The sequence below is a fragment of the Pleuronectes platessa genome, chromosome 3 (genome assembly GCF_947347685.1).
Source record: "Pleuronectes platessa chromosome 3, fPlePla1.1, whole genome shotgun sequence".
Taxonomy (NCBI): Eukaryota; Metazoa; Chordata; class Actinopteri; order Pleuronectiformes; family Pleuronectidae; genus Pleuronectes; species Pleuronectes platessa.
Window position 1 is genome coordinate 10,496,701 of NC_070628.1, and position 16,972 is coordinate 10,513,672.

The 16,972-nt window shown below is 43.1% G+C and overlaps 1 protein-coding gene across 3 annotated transcripts in view; it reads left to right on the plus strand.

The window, feature by feature from the left end:
* Positions 1-4,193: 4,193 nt before the first annotated feature.
* The window catches only part of lef1 (lymphoid enhancer-binding factor 1), a 40,644-nt gene continuing 27,865 nt past the window's right edge, over positions 4,194-16,972 (plus strand). For all 3 annotated transcript variants that reach the window (XM_053419359.1, XM_053419361.1, XM_053419358.1), the window contains exons 1-3: positions 4,194-5,216; positions 7,311-7,368; positions 8,507-8,631. In XM_053419359.1, the coding sequence (XP_053275334.1) occupies positions 5,007-5,216; positions 7,311-7,368; positions 8,507-8,631 (393 nt within the window). In that variant the 5' untranslated portion in view covers positions 4,194-5,006. The remainder of the gene's footprint in view (positions 5,217-7,310; positions 7,369-8,506; positions 8,632-16,972) is intronic.

Here is a 16,972-nt window from a genome sequence, read left to right on the forward strand (position 1 = left end):
TGATGTGTGGACCATCGTTATATATTCATTCCCAACTTCAGATTGACTACTGGTCTACTGGTGATAAATTATGCCCTGTGCATAGATATACTCCTTCCTTACACCAACATGCAAAATGTAGTATCTAAAGTGAGAGACAACCGAATTCAGGTCACAGCGCAGCAGGAAATCTTCCTTTTCATGTGAGATCCAGAGGGGTCACTCTTATGAACTCATTAGGAGAGAAATGCTAATGTAGCTCTGTTTTCTTCGGTTTCTCTCCCTCCCCTCCTTCTCTTCTCTCTCTCTTTTCTATCCTCACCAACTTTCCCGGGTATTTTAACAACCAGGGCTGCGATGCCCACAGCCTCGCTGCAGAATACAATGTATTTAGATGTCAAGTTAGAGTGTGTAGGATGGTCCTGACAGCAGCTTCATTAGAAAAGGGCTGTTGTTTGTTGTCATGTCATCAAGTCGCCAAACTGGAATCGTTACGCAGCAAACAAAAAGCTGCATCCTTATCTCTGCTCGCTTATTGCTGATGTTCTCGTTCTGCTGCTGCAAACTCAGTAACTGAATGAAAAAATATGGAGAAAAATAAAATCTGTGTCACTCAGTGAAATGTGGATATCAGTGTGGTGTCCTGGTGAACAAATGACCCTTCCTCACAGGGTTTCTAATCAAGAAGGTGGACTTCTCCGCAGTGGCCTCTCACCAAGCAGCGGAGGACAGAACAATGAACTACTCAATCAGACTTCCACAAACTGGACTACCACTTTAAAGACCAGATTATGAAATATATATGATTCAGGCTAACTTTTAGTCTTTTTAGGAAAGTTTCCAAAAAGAGAGAAATTAATCTGCTTACCTTTTTTATGTTCTTCTATGTTTTCGTTAACTGTAGGTGAATGTAGTGCTACATGTAGCAAAAAACAGAAAGACGGCCTTATGCAACAACACCGATAATATACAAATTAGGTAAATACTATGCTTTTGATTTTTTTCTTACATCCTTGACATCTGCATGTTTGACAGTGTCATTCAAATGTATTTTTTTATGTTTTCTGGGGTCAATATATGAAATTTTTTTTAGATATTGAAATGTTATCATATTGAGATAGTTTCTGTATTTCTTTTGATATGAAACCTGAATAACCTTTGCTGATGTACAAATTGTATTTGAAGAAAAAAAATGGATGACTACAAAATCAAAAGTGATCCCTTAAACGTTCAGTGTGTAGTGACATCTTGCAGTGAGGTTACAGATTGCAACCGAGAGCATGCAGTGGCCTTCAGGCAATGTAAAAAATACAAAAGGCCCGCTCTGAGCCAGTGTATAATGTTTAATGTAGAAACAAGAAGCTCAGTGAATGAGGACCTGGTCCCTTTGTGAAGGGGTAATTTGCTTAACACGGTTCTAACTTTTAGGTGAATTTTATTTTGTGGTTTAAAAGCCAATCATTATTCCACAAACTGCACATTTAATAAAAACAATACAATATGTAAAATTATCATAAATGACCAAATGAGGAAATAGTATAGTACGGTTGTATAGGGTAGTAATATAGTATGTTTTAAATGATACAGGGATATACATGGTCAAAATAAGATCGTTTGAAAAAAAGTAATTTTTCTTTATTAAAAATCATTTTAAACGAGAGACTTTCTGTGAGTACCAATCACTGATGTACATGAGAAAATCTATTTTAATTAAAGATGTTTGAAAGATTTCTTCTGTGAGAGCCTATATAATTTCGAAATTTAAATCACTTTAAAATCCTGTTCAAAATAGATTAAAATCCTTCAATGTGATGATGATTTGGAGTTGTTAAAGGGACCTGCACCTGTCTTCTCAGGGACCCCAAACAAAACATTCAGGCTGATAAATCCAACAAAGTCTGATATGTTGATTTCCATAATATATTGCAATGCCAATAAACTAATTCCAAACATGAGTCATTTAGTCCTTTGCTGTATTAAATCGGTTTCATTTTTCCCCTCTTTGGATGCCTCCACCTCTTATCTCGGGCCCTGCAGGCCTCCACTGTCTCTTTTTAGAACCTTAACAGGCCTTTTTGCCCCCGATTTCCCTTTTCTCCTAATTTCAAGATTTAAAACCATGTCCAAGGTGAATGCTGGAAAAAACCATGCAAGAAGAAATACAACATTTTAAAGGAAATTAGTGTGTTCCCATTAGCGAGGTTTTAGGTCGTGGTTGTGCATGTAGGTAGGATCATTTCAAATTGTGCCAGGAAAAAAGTGGCAGGTAATTAAATTAAAGAACACTCTAATGAAGTAGAACCAACTATTTCTTTCAGAGTGGGAAGGGAAAAAGAGTTTAAAGCTTGTATCACACTTTTCTCTCCTTTTTTTGGCTGGAAACATTAAGTTTAATGTTAAAGTTTTTTTTTTTTAATAAATGAAAGGTTTGTTTGTTCAGGGGTTTGCTTTATGTGTGAAATCTTTTTAATTAACTCTCTCTCTATCGGTGCTGTGTACTGCGTGCTCGTGCGTGATCGGGCGCGTGAGGGTGCGAGCGCTTTCCGCTACACTCTGGAATGCAGCCAGTCTCCTTTGATTCCACACTCCGCTTCCAAAACCCCAAAGCCTTTGATCTTTTTTCTCTCTTTCTTTCTCTCTCTCTCTCTCTGTCGCGCGCTGGCTCATTTACCCGGAAGAGAACCCCTCTCTCTCTCTCTCTCTCTCTCTCTCTCTCTCTCTCTCTCTCTCTCTCTCTCTCTCTCTCTCTCTCTCTCTCTCTCTCTCTCTCTCTCTCTCTCTCTGTCTCTCAGCTGGGAGGATGAACGCACACGTGGAAATGTTGGCCCGGCTCCACACTCGGACCAAATTTAGTCATACAAAGGCAAAGGGAGAGAGGGGAGGGAAGGGGGGGGGGATGAGAGGGGGCTTGCTGCTGCTGGGGGAAGCGGGGAGGAGGAGGAGGGGTGAGAGTCGGGGATGAAAGAGCCAGCCGCCGCGAGATCAAAGGGAGCCGCGGCTCCGCCCCTCTAACCCCACCCCCCGCGCTTTATAAAGATCTGCCTCCCCGGCCCAACTGTGATTCTCACGCAACCTCTCTGCGCTCAGACAGACGCACTGACGCACGCCACTTCCACTTCTTTTCCTTTTGTTTTTTTAATTATTATCAGTATCTGTTGCCGTTTATTTTCCTTTTCTTCAACCCACCCCCACCTTCTCTGTATTTCTTCCCATAAAATCGGAGAGACTCCACATCGACGCATCGATTTCAAAACAGTTCTTTCCCCCTCGTGTCGGTGGCACGTGCTTACATATTTTTCATTCCTAATTAATGACTTCAATTTATTTAATCACTGTCTAATGACGCGCGTGCGGTTCTTCCGTCAACCATAAAACGATTAGCTTTCATAAGTTGGATTTTATTGTGTGTTTGTGACTGAAGTGTCAAATTAAATGTTTTGTCACGTTTCCACACAAGGTCAGATGAGTGTCTGACTTTTAATTTGAGTCAATGGGGAAAAGTTTATGACCGTGTGGCCTTTTATTTCTCTTATTTCGTTAGGCCATTGCAACCCACTTTATCTCCTTCTGCTGTCATATTGAAACATATTGTTTTACTGAATAGCAATATTAAAATTAATATTCCCAGATATTGCAGGAAGCCCATCAAAAGCTTACGCGGTTTAAATAATAAAAACGAACCTAAACCTTCACCCTGGATGTTCCTAATTTGTTGTCATCACAAATAAGTATACAATAAATATATGGAACGATGTGAATGTGGGGAAATGATAAAAAACAAAACAATGGAAAGGTGTTTACTGTTTTTTAAGTGGCCTCATCTACAGATAAACACATAACAATGTTGCCATCACTTGCATCGACGTTGGATTTATTCTACCTCCAAATAAAACACTCTTCTAAATCCATTGACATTTTTATTAATCGTAATTGTTTCAAGGCATCCAAACGCACAGAGAGCGTCTTCTTCCTCACCTCCTCCTCCTCCTCTTCTCCTCCTGTCTGCCCATTTGTTGTGAAGCCGCGTATAAATCTGTGTCTCAGGAGGAGTGTCAATCGGTGCGGTGTCAATCACAGCCTCGGCTTCCCTTTCATCTCTCCTTCCTTTTCCACAGACTGAAAGGAGAGAGAGAGAGAGAGAGAGAGAGAGAGAGGGGAGGAAAGGAGGGAGGGCGCACGGCTACATTATACCAAACACACACATACACACACGGGTTACATGACACTGTGGAAACGGTGCGGCAGCAGCGGGGAAGTCGCTCGTCTTTATTCCCCCTCCTTTATATCTTCATGTGTTTTTATTTCTCACTCGAGGATGTACTTTGGACGAATTTTTCGGTTTTAAATCCCTAAGAATTAAAAGAGTATTTTTCCTTTTCTTCCACCTCCATCACTTTCCTCTCCATCTCCAGCTTTTTATTTTTTGCTCTAGCTCAGTTCTGTTTTTTTTTTTTTTAATTCCTTTGAATTTTGATTTCCAAGGACGCAGCAGCTTCTCCACCGGACCACCGAGGAACTATTTTCTCTCTCTCCACTTTGTGTTGGCACTTTTTCTTAACGCACATTTGTTTTTCCTGGACCATATCCGCTGTGCGCTGACTCACACGCTGTAGTGATGAGATCTTAAACTCGTGGTTCTCCTCTATTTGTATTTGTTATTTTCTCCTCATGACATTGAGGCGTGCACCGGACTCTCCATTCCGACCCGCTTGCACGTCAAGTTTTCCGGGTCGCGTGTAGTTCAGAGACTCGTGGAGAACAGACACACACACACTGACACAGACAAACACACGCTCTCCTCCTGTTGCTCCTCCAGACACACACCGGCTGCGTGTCCGCGCCACGCCGCTTCCTCTCCCGGTGACTCACCGTCGACGCTCCGGTGAAACCAGAGCAGACGGTCCCCTCACCCCCCTCACCCCTCACCCCCTACAACTTCCACCGGGGATTTCCGTGAGATTCCCTCGCCCGGCCGCGGTGGTGGCTTCAGTTCCTCCGGTGGAGCAGAGCGAGTCAGTTTGTTAAAAATGCCCCAGTTATCAGGCGGCGGCGGCGGCGGAGGAGACCCGGAGCTGTGCGCCACCGACGAGATGATCCCCTTCAAGGACGAGGGGGACCCGCACAAGGAGCAGATCTTCGCCGAGCTCAGCCACTCGGAGGAGGAGGGAGACCTGGCCGACATCAAGTCGTCCCTGGTCCACGAGTCGGAGAGCAGCCCCAACAGCAACAGCCACGACGTGAGTGCTGTTTGTGTTGTTATTGTCCACGCATGATGAACTGGGGTGAGGAGGACCAGGAGGAGGAAGGTGGGCATCAGAGCTGAGCCCCACATCACACAGGAGGAAACAGCTTGTAAACAAAAGTTGTTTTTAATCCTTAATAATCACTGAAAGACCTGGTTTATATTTAGCTTTCACTGATCTGATATGGATGATAAAGGATAAAGTGTGAATGATCTACAGAAAGATAAATTAACAACAAAGGCCTGATAGTCTCCTTTCTGCTCATGAAGTTTTATTCATGTACTTTTATCGTCTGGATTTAAATGGCAAACGAGATGAGTTCAGGTGCTTTTATTCTGTTATTTGCTTTATTCTAATACAAAATGAAAAGCTGCAGTGACAGTCTATACCGAGCCACACTTCCTTAGTTTTATAACGTGCAACCTACACGTTTATCATTCAGATTTTGTTCATTTCACTGTGTATGTCATTTCTAATGCAATATGAATAGCTTAAGCTTTAAATTATTACAGAGGTGCACCCACAGAAACCATAAGATGCTCCTCTCAACACAGCATCCATCGCCCTCCATAGTCTCCCTACACCACAGAGGCCTCAATGTTTTAACCTCCCTCATCAGTTAGATTTCATTTAGCCAGAGTGAAATTTGGATTAAGAATAAAGAAAATCTATTTTTGGGGCTTAAAGAATTGAGGCCTTGTGTGTGTGTGTGTGTGTGTGTGTGCTGCCTGTGAGAAGTAGGCTAATAGCTGTGTTTGCTTTGGTTTCACTATGACCACTCAGCCGCTGTAAACACCAGCACATGAATCTGTTTAGCACACATGGCTTAAAACCATATTAACAAACAAGATTATGAATTTACTCCGAAAGATCAAAGCTCATAAAAATGCAAGCTAAATGAAATGACGCTTTGCAATTATTTCTGTCATCTGGGACGTGATCTTTTGATTTTTGCTCCCTGATAATTCCATATATTATTATTGTCATAACTGTTTACTGGAGTCCTAAATATATATTTTTGCAATCCTTTTTTGAGGGCAGTGAAATATCTGTATTTGTCCTCGTTCATCAGATAAAAAAGAATATTGGGGTTTAAGATTCTTAAACGTATAAATGTTGAATTCACTATGTATCTAAATACATAAAGAATGTCAATGGAGGAATTATTAATGGTTAATTTTTAATGTTTATTCTCCTACTTTACATTCTGTAGTAGCACGCACATAAGAGGAACAGACTAGGTTTGAAACATCACAGTTAAAACGAGTGTTTAATTTTTTCCCAGCGTCTGTCTCCCCGTGCACTGACCTCAGGATGCCGGCTGCAGCCTCCCCATTACAAACTTAAGACGGGCTTGTTTTTTTCATTAACTGCAGCGTTAATGAAATTTTGAGCACATCCCGAACAAGACTGTACACATTCACCACCGAAATGTCCTAGAGACGCACGAGACAGAGGCTGAATGTTAATTAGGAATCCAGCGAAGTTCCCCCCCGCTCAGCTTGAAGCCATCCTGAGGGGTCTGAACTCTAAAAAAAGAGATGGTCCTCTTCCCGGCTCTGATTCAAGAAGAGAAAGGAAATTGATATGCGAAATGCAGGGGATTTTATATATATTTTTAGCCAACTAGGTCTGCACCATTTTCTCTTTTTAAATAATAATTCTATTTCACTTTCCACTGAGTATTTTTTTTTTAATTCTCAACACAAATGCACTTGATTTATTTGAATTTAGAGATGAGAGATGAAAATGCGAGTGGACCTATGATATTGAAAACAAGTTAATTTGTATGCTCCTTAAGGACATGAAGATTAATTAAGTGGTTCTTTTGAAGCTTTGATGCAGGCTGCTCCATCGCCCCTCTATAGATAGTGGTGTGTTTGAGTGTGTTTGTCTGTGTGTGTGTGTGTGTGTGAGCTTGTTCTGCCTTGGCGACAAGCAAAAGGATGGCATTTGTCCCTGCAGTGTTTGCGGGTGGTTGACCGTATCACCATGTCTCTCTCTGTGTTACAGCCTCTGAAGGCCCTCCTACTGTAATTAATTCATCATCACTTTCATTTCTCTCTTATTTTTGTTTGTCTTTGACAGGCAATCAGACAGTCCCAAGATTCATATCACGAAAAACACAGAGACCATCTGGAAGACGGTAAGGGACACAGCTCTTTGACTGTGCATGCTTTATAGGACGGTCAGTGTCGCCATTGAAAAAAAAAAAAAACGGACTTCCAGAATAATACGCTGAGTCGAGTGTGAGAAAGCACCAGATTTATTTTTCTTTCTTTCTTCCAGTGATCAGTCACACTATTGCACTGTGCTTATCAGAGACCCCATTTCCACTGCCCTCAGTCAGATTATCTCTGATCCAGGTCTAGTCAGGACATGTTTTACCTCCATGCTCACAGCTACCTGTTACCTCCCTCACAGATGAGGGTGCCTGCAGAGATGTGAAAAGAGGATGATAATACACCTTTTTTTATTATTATTATGCAACCCCATCTCCCACCCCGATTAAATCCCCCCCCCCCACACACATCATCTCTCCAGCACATGCAACATGTTGCTGCCACTCAGGGCTCATTGCTCTCTTGGCTATTGTAGTCTGACCCCGCAGCTGCAGGTCATCATTATGGAGTGTTGGGAGTGTGTCTCCTCTTTGTTGGCCTTTCACATCCTGAATAGTGATCCCCTCAAACCAAACACTGGCTTTCTTCACAACAAGATCCATGTTGCCATCAGGCCGTGTATCCCCAAACACCCCCAGCCCCCCTCCGGCCTTATTACGCCGCTCGCAGTTGGAGTGGCGAGTGGCGATGTATTGAGGCCTCTTACATAAAGCTCCCCCTCTCAGGTCAGAGGCATAGAGGAACAGTTGGGGCGTCTCCTGTTTTGACACAGTCTGTATGTTCTTCTAATTGGTGCTAATTGGCACAGAGGGGCTCCATTGTTCCTCTGCATAATGCGACCCTCCTCTCCTAGACGGGAAGAAAGGGCACAAACAAAAGGCTGAGGCAAAATGGGGCACGGGTTAAAGCAATAGAAAGCGATACCATTACCGCAGCAAAACAGGCCGCGGCACAACTTTGTGTTCGGCTTTGTCATTACTGCCGGCTGGATTTAGATTTTAAAGATTTGATTGTGTTTAAAGTCTTAACTCTTTAGAGTTTCGATACTGGCTTATTAAAATGAAGAGTTGTCTGAGTTTCTCCTTGTAGCTGAAATGTTTTCATCTCTCTGCCCTTTGCTAACACAAACGGACAATTTCCCCCCCCAATTTATTTTACCAGGGAAACATCATGACATGTACGGCAAAAGCCATCACTACTCGGGCTACCCAGGCTACATCATGATGAGTAACATGAACGACTCCTACATGAACAATGGCTCCCTCTCACCACCCATGGCCAGAACGGTGAGTTACAGCTCTTCTTCTCACCTGTCACTTTGTCTTTGTCTTTGCATTTCATTTAGTTCAATGTATAAATCCATTTATAATGTGAAAGCGATGTGTTGGAAGGATACACATGTGTTTCTATGTAATCGCTCATTTGAGAAAACAAATCGCTGAGGAATTTAGGGGTGGGAAAATTTCGCTGGAATTAATGTTAATTAGTAAGTTTATTTGAGGCATGAAATGTATTTTTTTAATGAGGGTTAGAGCTTTTTAATAAGTTAAGTAAAAGTTGGTAAAGTGATGGTTAACATGTGGAATGGAAAGCTAAATCAAACACGGAATAAAACGATACACAGCGGAGATTTGACTTCATGTTGCTCAGATACAATTTTAGCACGAATATAGTTTCAAAGACAACTGAAGTTGGATGTCAAAATGTGTTTGTAAACCCTCTCATAGTAAGGCCACTTAATCCGGTAATGGTACAATCAGAGCAGTAGAGCATGAAGAGTGAGGAGGCAACCTGTTGATTTACCTAGGTCATTGATGGAATCAGTGGTTTTTCATAGTTCATGCAGAAATCAGAACAGATTAATTTCATTCTCAGTACACACCTAAGTAGTGTTAATAAAAGCAAACATTGCCGTTTTGAGCTTCTCATATGTGACATTTGACTGATTCGTCATTGTAAATCAAATAATTTGTTATATGGATTGTAATAGAGGCGGAAAAAAAACAATCTGCAATGTCGCTCCGGGCTGTGGAATGCTGTGATACACTCTTGATCGTTTAAGATTTTAAAAGAGAGCAAACAATTAATTGACAAATGATTTGCTTTGATTCCACAACCATACTGACAAATCATATTAATCATATCGATCTCCAAATTTATGAAAAAAAGATTTATTAAGACAGTTTTTCATTTAAAATTAAGATTCTTGCCACAAACTCCAACTTAAGGATCTAATTAAAACGAAAATCAACTCCACATGTTCATAGCATTATTTTTTATGTTGTTGTTGTGTAGTATCTTTACACCAGCATTCTTGACACCTTACCCCTCCGAAACCATATGTGAACCAAACGCCTTATTTTCCAGCAGATTAGCATGAGATGTAAAGTATTTCCCCATCTTGTTAAAATCTTAGATGATGCATCTCTTAATGACCCAAGTAAGCCCTCTGCTAAGCCCGCCATGACCGAGGAGCTCCACAGGCAACACCACGTCTCTGAGGCTGACTTGCGGTGGAGCTTGTGTTACCGTCCAGGGATGGAGTGTGTTGTCACAGAAATCGTCCCTCTAACGGTATTAATTTCAGGCCAGCTGCAGGTCTCTCACTGGCGGCTTCCTGTGTCTGTCCCGTTTGCAAATTTCTCCTCTCAAGACAGACATAAAACGCAGCGCACACCAGCAGCTGTCCATTCTAATCCTGTTTTGTCCATGTTTCTGGTATCGCACTCAGACAACCCAGCCTCGGTCTGGCTATGATTTGGTGCCTCCACACAGGAAACACTTACACAGTGCCGAAAAAGCTAGATCCCTGGGTTGTATGCGCTTTTGCAGTGCATATGAATTAGTTTCATCAGTGTAAAGTTTTATTCAAAATGCGAGTTCTGCGGAAGAATCGTCTTCGGAGGCAGATGTGATTGTCGGGGGCAGAAGCCACATGCTGAGTGTAAAGGATCTTCATTCATACGCAACCGCTATCGTGGAATGATGTTAAAATTGCAGTGCTTCCCCTCCACCAAGTAGCAGAGGGTGAAAGCATGTGACATTATGGAGAAAACATGATCCTGATTACCTCACGATTCTCTCTCTCTCTCCAGTGAACAAATAGCTTGTGAAATGAGGGGGTATGACGCTTTCTAAATTCTCTTTTTATTGCTTGTTTTCTGGTCAATTTTATCAATTATTCCATCATACGCACTGAGAGATTCATAGACGTGTGTATGGAGACCAGCTGACTGTATGAGAGGAAATTACCCTTCACTGCAGATGAATGAGGCCAGGCAGTTAGGCGGCGTTCCCGCTGCCAAAACTTTTAAAGCCCTGCTTTCATTTCATTTACCATGGCTGCTCTTTTTTTTTTTTCTTCACCCAATTTTCCCCCTCATCCTGTCTTCAATAAAACGGTAGTCATTTTATATACGTTTCTCTCACTTATCCAATAAAGAGAGCCAAGGCTCGGTGGAGGGATCATGGAACATGAGTCCTCTGGCTTTCTCACTGATGTCAGATTGCTGCCTCTGCTGCTGGCCATCGCAGCCACAGTATCTGCAGGCCTGGGATCAGTTTTCACTGAGATCAAAGGCACATTCTCTCTTTCATTCTCTTCCATCCCGAGCCCCCACCACCGCCACTGCCACCCCCCCAATCCCAGTAGTTTAGATTGATTTCCATTGACCATGACATTCCCGCACATGCTGTCCAGTCATGATGAAGCTTTTGGGAGTTGCTGATTGTCAGCAGATTTTAGTGCTTCTCGCCTGATAGGTCACCTCCGCCCCAGGAGCTGAAATGTTGGTGTCAAGATGCCCAACGGGGTTCAGTTTCATTTACTGTGTGGTTAATGTGGATTTAAGACAAAGTTGACCACTTCAAAGAGTCACTGGTGGATTATAAATATGCTGACTTCTACTCAAACCTGTAGCTGTTTGAGGATGAGGAGTCTGCAGGCTGATTCTTCTGTGAGGGCAAAGACTTTTTAATTATTTTATGTTTTTCCCTCTTTGGCAATTGCGCTTGTTGGAACTGCTGTCTAATTAATAGTAATTTATGTTTGCCTATCTTAGACTAACATTACTGAGCCTCCAAAATGCCTTTGGAGACAAATGGATGGACTTACAACCAATCAGATCAATGATATGGGACATAGGTATCATCTAATGCCTTAAGTGCAGTTATTTGCTCTTCTTTTCAAACGGTCCCAATAGCAAATCAATAGACTCCCCCACCTTCCCTTATACGTCAGCCATCTTTCGTCAGGCATCGCCTCAGTTTATATGAAGGTTTGTGATTGGCCCAACCGGCCACAGGATGGACATAAATGTGTGGGAGCGGGCAGAGTGCGATCTGTGAGGGAATCAAAATGAGTGGTGTGGTTTCCAGCTAAACATTAGATATGCGCACAAAAAATAAGTTATCGGAAATTAACTTGCGTGTTTTAAGTGTATTGGAAATAAATACATCATCATTTTCAGTCATTGTTTTCAGTCATGGCATTTGGTTTGATGAGAATAAAAAGACATGAGGGTTGCTGAGCGAGACCAGATGTTTCTTACTGTGTACATTTTACAAATTAAATTTTGTAAAATGTTACCAACTAAACTTCTTTTTTTCTCTTTTAGTCTGATGTAAATTCAATTTTTTTCTTCTTGTGAAATGATCTCTCTTGTCATTCCACCATATGTGCACATGTTTAGAGCCAAGTAGAAGCCCAGATTAAGCATATACAGTAAGTGGTCAAAAATTTGTTTTACATTTATGGTTAGATTTATCCTAATACATCCCATACTGTGTATGAAGTTGGATCTTCAAAGCGTTTAGGATGTTGTCATCACTCCAGGTTTGATGTGTAGAAGAATAAAAGTTCACTGCTTTCATCGGCTTTGTCTCATCCAGCTTCCTGAACTCAAGTCAGGGTTTAGAAGTGACAGTTTCTAAATAAAGATCAACATGCATTAGATGGGTGGAACGTATTTTTAAATGACCTAAAAATCATTCTCAGATCACCCCACTGTTTTCACACCCTTAGGTTTCGCACATGCCTCTCAACAGTCATTTGCATAAACTCATAATTGCATCGGTGACGAGATAAAGACTCAACTGCATCTTCCTAGTTCCGAAACAATTATAGTGCAGAGATGTAGTGGAAGGTTTTTCCCCTAACTGTGAAGATGTGATGGTGATCTTCGGCTGGGTAAGAGCAGTCGTATGTTCACAGGCAACCCCGTGAACAGAGATGGATAGCATCACTTCTTTTTCCTTTTTTCTTAAAGCAGAGTTTCGCTGCTTTGGCAGCGGGGGGGCTAGAGAGCTCCCTCTCTTAGCACTCTCTCTTTTTTTCCCCTTTGGACCCTCAGTTGCAGATCCTCATAGCGAGGAAGAGGGTTTGTGTGTGTGTTGGGGGTTGGGGGGGGGGGGGGGTAGTGCTGCACTTTTCTTTGATGTAGTGGGAACGTGACGGATCTGCTAGCCAGTGTCTCGCAGCGTGGAATCACTAACCCAGGCTTACCTAACGGGATTTGGTAGGACCGCTCTGGTGTCCCTCCGTGCCATGTGTGTCCTGAGCTCATGCCCCCAGCGCTACCGTGGAAGATCCCTGTTAAAGAGAACACTACATTTACCAGCAGACTTCCATGTACACACATAATGTTCTAGATGGCAGCTGGTGCAATTTTTCATTTTTTTTAAAGTCTCACTACAGTGTGAATATGCGGCATTAAGTTTGCTGGAGTCGAATGTAGCATTTCGCCTTTAAGCGGCTGGACTCCATATAATCATCACACTGTCAGCTCATTTAATTTTCTATAAGTAGACTCTCGAACAGTACGCTGTGCATATTGAAGTCTAAAAATGTATTTATAGTATATATAGTAGTCGTCAAAAAGCTAGAAGTATAATGGCCCCGTTCTAAAGCTTTCTTTATCTAGCGGCATATGAATCAAAGAGCCCTACTGACATTGATGTCATCTGCTGTGCAGCTCTATCACACAGTGAAATATGTGTGTACACATGAAGGACACCACCAGAGACCTCACACAGAAGAAACACTTGCCTTCTCTGGCTCTTTGTAGTGCCGCTGGGTCTCGTTGTTTTATAAACAGCACCATTAAACCAAGGTTTCCTTCGTGTCCTCCGCTGTCTGGTGATGCCGGTTGACACATTTACTCCACATGCACAGTGCTAATGACGACATGTGGTTGCAATCACCCTATCGATGCATTTTATCTTTTTCAGTGGAGCCAAGCGCAGTGATTCTCTCCCAGGACCAAGAGATATGCATTGTTAAAGAAAGATAAGAATACTGAGATCACAGTAAAGGTCAAGGATTATTTAGTTTTCCTGGTAGAAGCTCATGCTGATTGATTGGGATTTGATTTCAGTGGAAAAAGATTGTGCTTCTTGTTGGATTGACCTGCATTCGTATTTTATTTTGTTCGTTGATTAACATTTACATTGTTTATCTCGTTCTAACACATCCACAAGTAACACACCTCATTTTAAGGTTGTGTCATTATATCAAAACTATGGAAATGAAGCAACTAGTCGATATAATCAGAAACCTCAGATTTCTTTGTTACTTATGTCAATCAGAAATGAGTGACGCAGATCAAAAGGGCAGCTATGGACCAAGTTGAAAACATCATGTGTTCAATGTGCTGAAAAATGTGTTTTCTATACGTTTCTGGGGGAAGCAATTTGGAATGTCACGGCTGCACGCATGACATGCAAGCACACACTTAACCCCTGTTGATGTTTATTTTGGGCATGTTACTGCTCAAAGCGCAGCGCTCATAGATGATGACATTTTCTTTGCTCCCCGTCCTCCCGCTGAAACGGAGGAAGCTTAACCAATCAAGCAGCACAGCCTGGAGCCAGCCAGTCAGGCTTCCACAGACAGACCGCCGCTCGGGCCCACAACACCTGCTCGAAGGGCGTCACTCTTCACCAGCAGCCTGCAACTGATCTCCTGGGGTCAACGGAAAGCCTCGCCAAGGTTGTTCCCTATGCCCAAATCAGTTTGACTGGCCAGGGTGTGGACTTCCTGTAAGGGCGGATCAGAAATGGAGACTGGAAGGGGCGGTGTCTGGAGGAGTGGAGTGGTTTTGTCAATTTGTTGTTTAACTGTGGTCCCGCTTGCCGTTGTTATGACTGTGCGTAATTAGAAAGCACTGTGGGTGAAGCGGTTGTCTCTTGGCAAAGATGTTGAGCTGGTGTAGAGGAACTGCGTCCGGATGCAAAATTGATACGTTTTCAAAATGAAACTTCAAATCCAGTTGTATAGACATTGTTTGTAATCTGAGATGTGTTTTAATATGCTCCTGCAGCACATGTTTCACTTAATTGACCTAGTTGAGTCGTTAAGCCCTGATTGAAGCTTGACAGTAGTCCCTAAAGCTCGATCACAGTACCTCACTGTTCCCTGATACAGCTGTAAAATGAGTAAAAACATGAATAGCTTTATTGACTTCCTCCTGACAGCTTGTAGGTCTAAATAGAGGCGAGCAGTGTTCCAGCTAGTAAACTGCAGCAACGGGAACAATAGGACCACAGGAGTGAAACATGGGTGCAAATCCTGCCGGCTGTATCCAGACTTCAGAGAAGCTCAAACAGCCCTCACTTTGTCCGGCTAAGAAATAGAGCTATGATCAATAGCTGCTCTGTTGTATGAAGCTGGTCAGTCTCTGGTGCGCTCTTGCCCTCCCTCCTTCTCGTTGCTGTTTCATATTTTTCAGAAGCTCATTATTTCTTTCTGCTGTGGGTGCGAGTGCTAAAGAGGCTCACATGCAATGTGGATCTGACAGCGCTGAAATATTAATGGTCCCCAGTGTAGGAGGTTGGTATAAGGCCTGCATAGTTACAGTACAAAGGGTGCCTTCTCGCCACCAGGCTTTATTAGCCAAGCTGTTAAATGAATAGATGGATATAGCTTGCACTCTTTCTTCATGCCTCCTTTTGTGTTTTTCGCTGCACACATCAAACCACTTTCTCTTCGTCTCACCATTTCTAACACATACACCAAACGGATATTGGATGCAGACCCGCATGTGCACGTGCACACACACACACATTCAGGGGGGTGCGTAAGAGCTGCGCTACACTGTTGAATTTTCTGTGGGAGGACAAAGAGGAGGGCTTTGCTATCAGTTCATTTTGTGTGGTCTGAGTCATAAAAAACACCCTGTTCTTTGACTGTGAAAAAAGCTGCCTGTCTTTAATTTTTGGGAAACCCATAAAAGTTTGTCACTCCTTTCATATCGGCTGCAGAATTGAAAACAAATGCTACATTCTCCCCTCCCCTCCTTTGAACTGGCCAATTATGGAGTTGTGAAAATAAAAATCAGTCTGTAGATCTCTTTACCCCCCCCCCTCTCCTTTCTTTCCCTCCTTCTCTTTTTCCCCCCTTCTCCCTCTCTCTCCCTCTCTTCCTCATTCACTTTCTTTTTTTCTCCTCCCCCCTTGTTTTTGAAGAAACCGAGGGGGATCACTGATGTCAAAGTCAAAACCAAGAGCATTAAGAAAACTGGCGAAATGCAATACAGCTGCAATCCGACATGACGCTAGAAAATAGGGCTGAGGAGCAGAAAGCCTCTCTCCCGTATTCCCAGGGCGCGCAACTGCTCCCGGCCTTGGCTTTGATCTCTTCAAAGCCTCCTGCCTCCTACTAGATGGAGAGTCTTGGCTGCCGCTCGTGAGCGCTGGAGAGAGGCAGGGAGGGGGGGGGGGGGGGGGTATTTTGGTGGTGGTGGGGAGCCGTCGTCTTTTCCTTTCCAGGGCTGAAATCAATCACAGTGCCGGGGCAATTATGCGTAATTCAACCCCAGCCAGATTAGTGACTCTTGTTACCTGAGCGACCGGAGCTCTGTAATCTGTGAGACACACCGGCCTCACCAGCAAAGGAGTAGCCAGGAACAGGCGAGGGCACTTGAGGGAAAGGAGGGGATCGAGGGGGAGAGGTGCTGAAAAGCAGGCTGCCATGCTGCTGCCCAGACGAGCAACAAATCTGAGTACAATGGAGTGATTACACTTGCAGATGTAGCCATATTTATAACGTAGTGGATGGAGAGAACAGAAAGTGCTGATTGCCATGGAGCTTGCTAGTTAGTGTGCTAACGAGCCCGGTCTCTTTTGTGTTAAAACATGTGCGTGATGTCACCTCAACTGCGTTTCGAGTCCTCCCCACCCCCCCACCATCCCCTGCCTTGTCCTCCCTCCAGTGCCATATCTCTATCCCTCATGCCCTCCACAGTCGGCTCCGAAATGCAGGCTTGGCCAAGGCTCCGGCCCCAGGCGCCCAATTTACTATGGCTGGAGAAAAAACTCAGTGGCCCCAAGTCACAGAGGAAAACAGCAGCGCTGAATGCTGCTCTCTCCCTGCTGCTGCAGCTCGTCTGATCTGTGCAACTGTTTTAGGGTCTTAACACACAGCAGTGTCACAATTTACACCCTTGTGCTTTTTTTATGTGGCTTACTGAGATTGATCCCAATTATGTTTGCTACTAGTTAAGGCAAATCCAGAACGTGGTAGGAGTTTGATGCTCATGACCAGCACTGCCTTGTGTACGTTATGAGATTATATATTTGTATGCCCATTTTTTTTAGCCTGTGATATTTTGGTGGGGGATTTAAGAATAC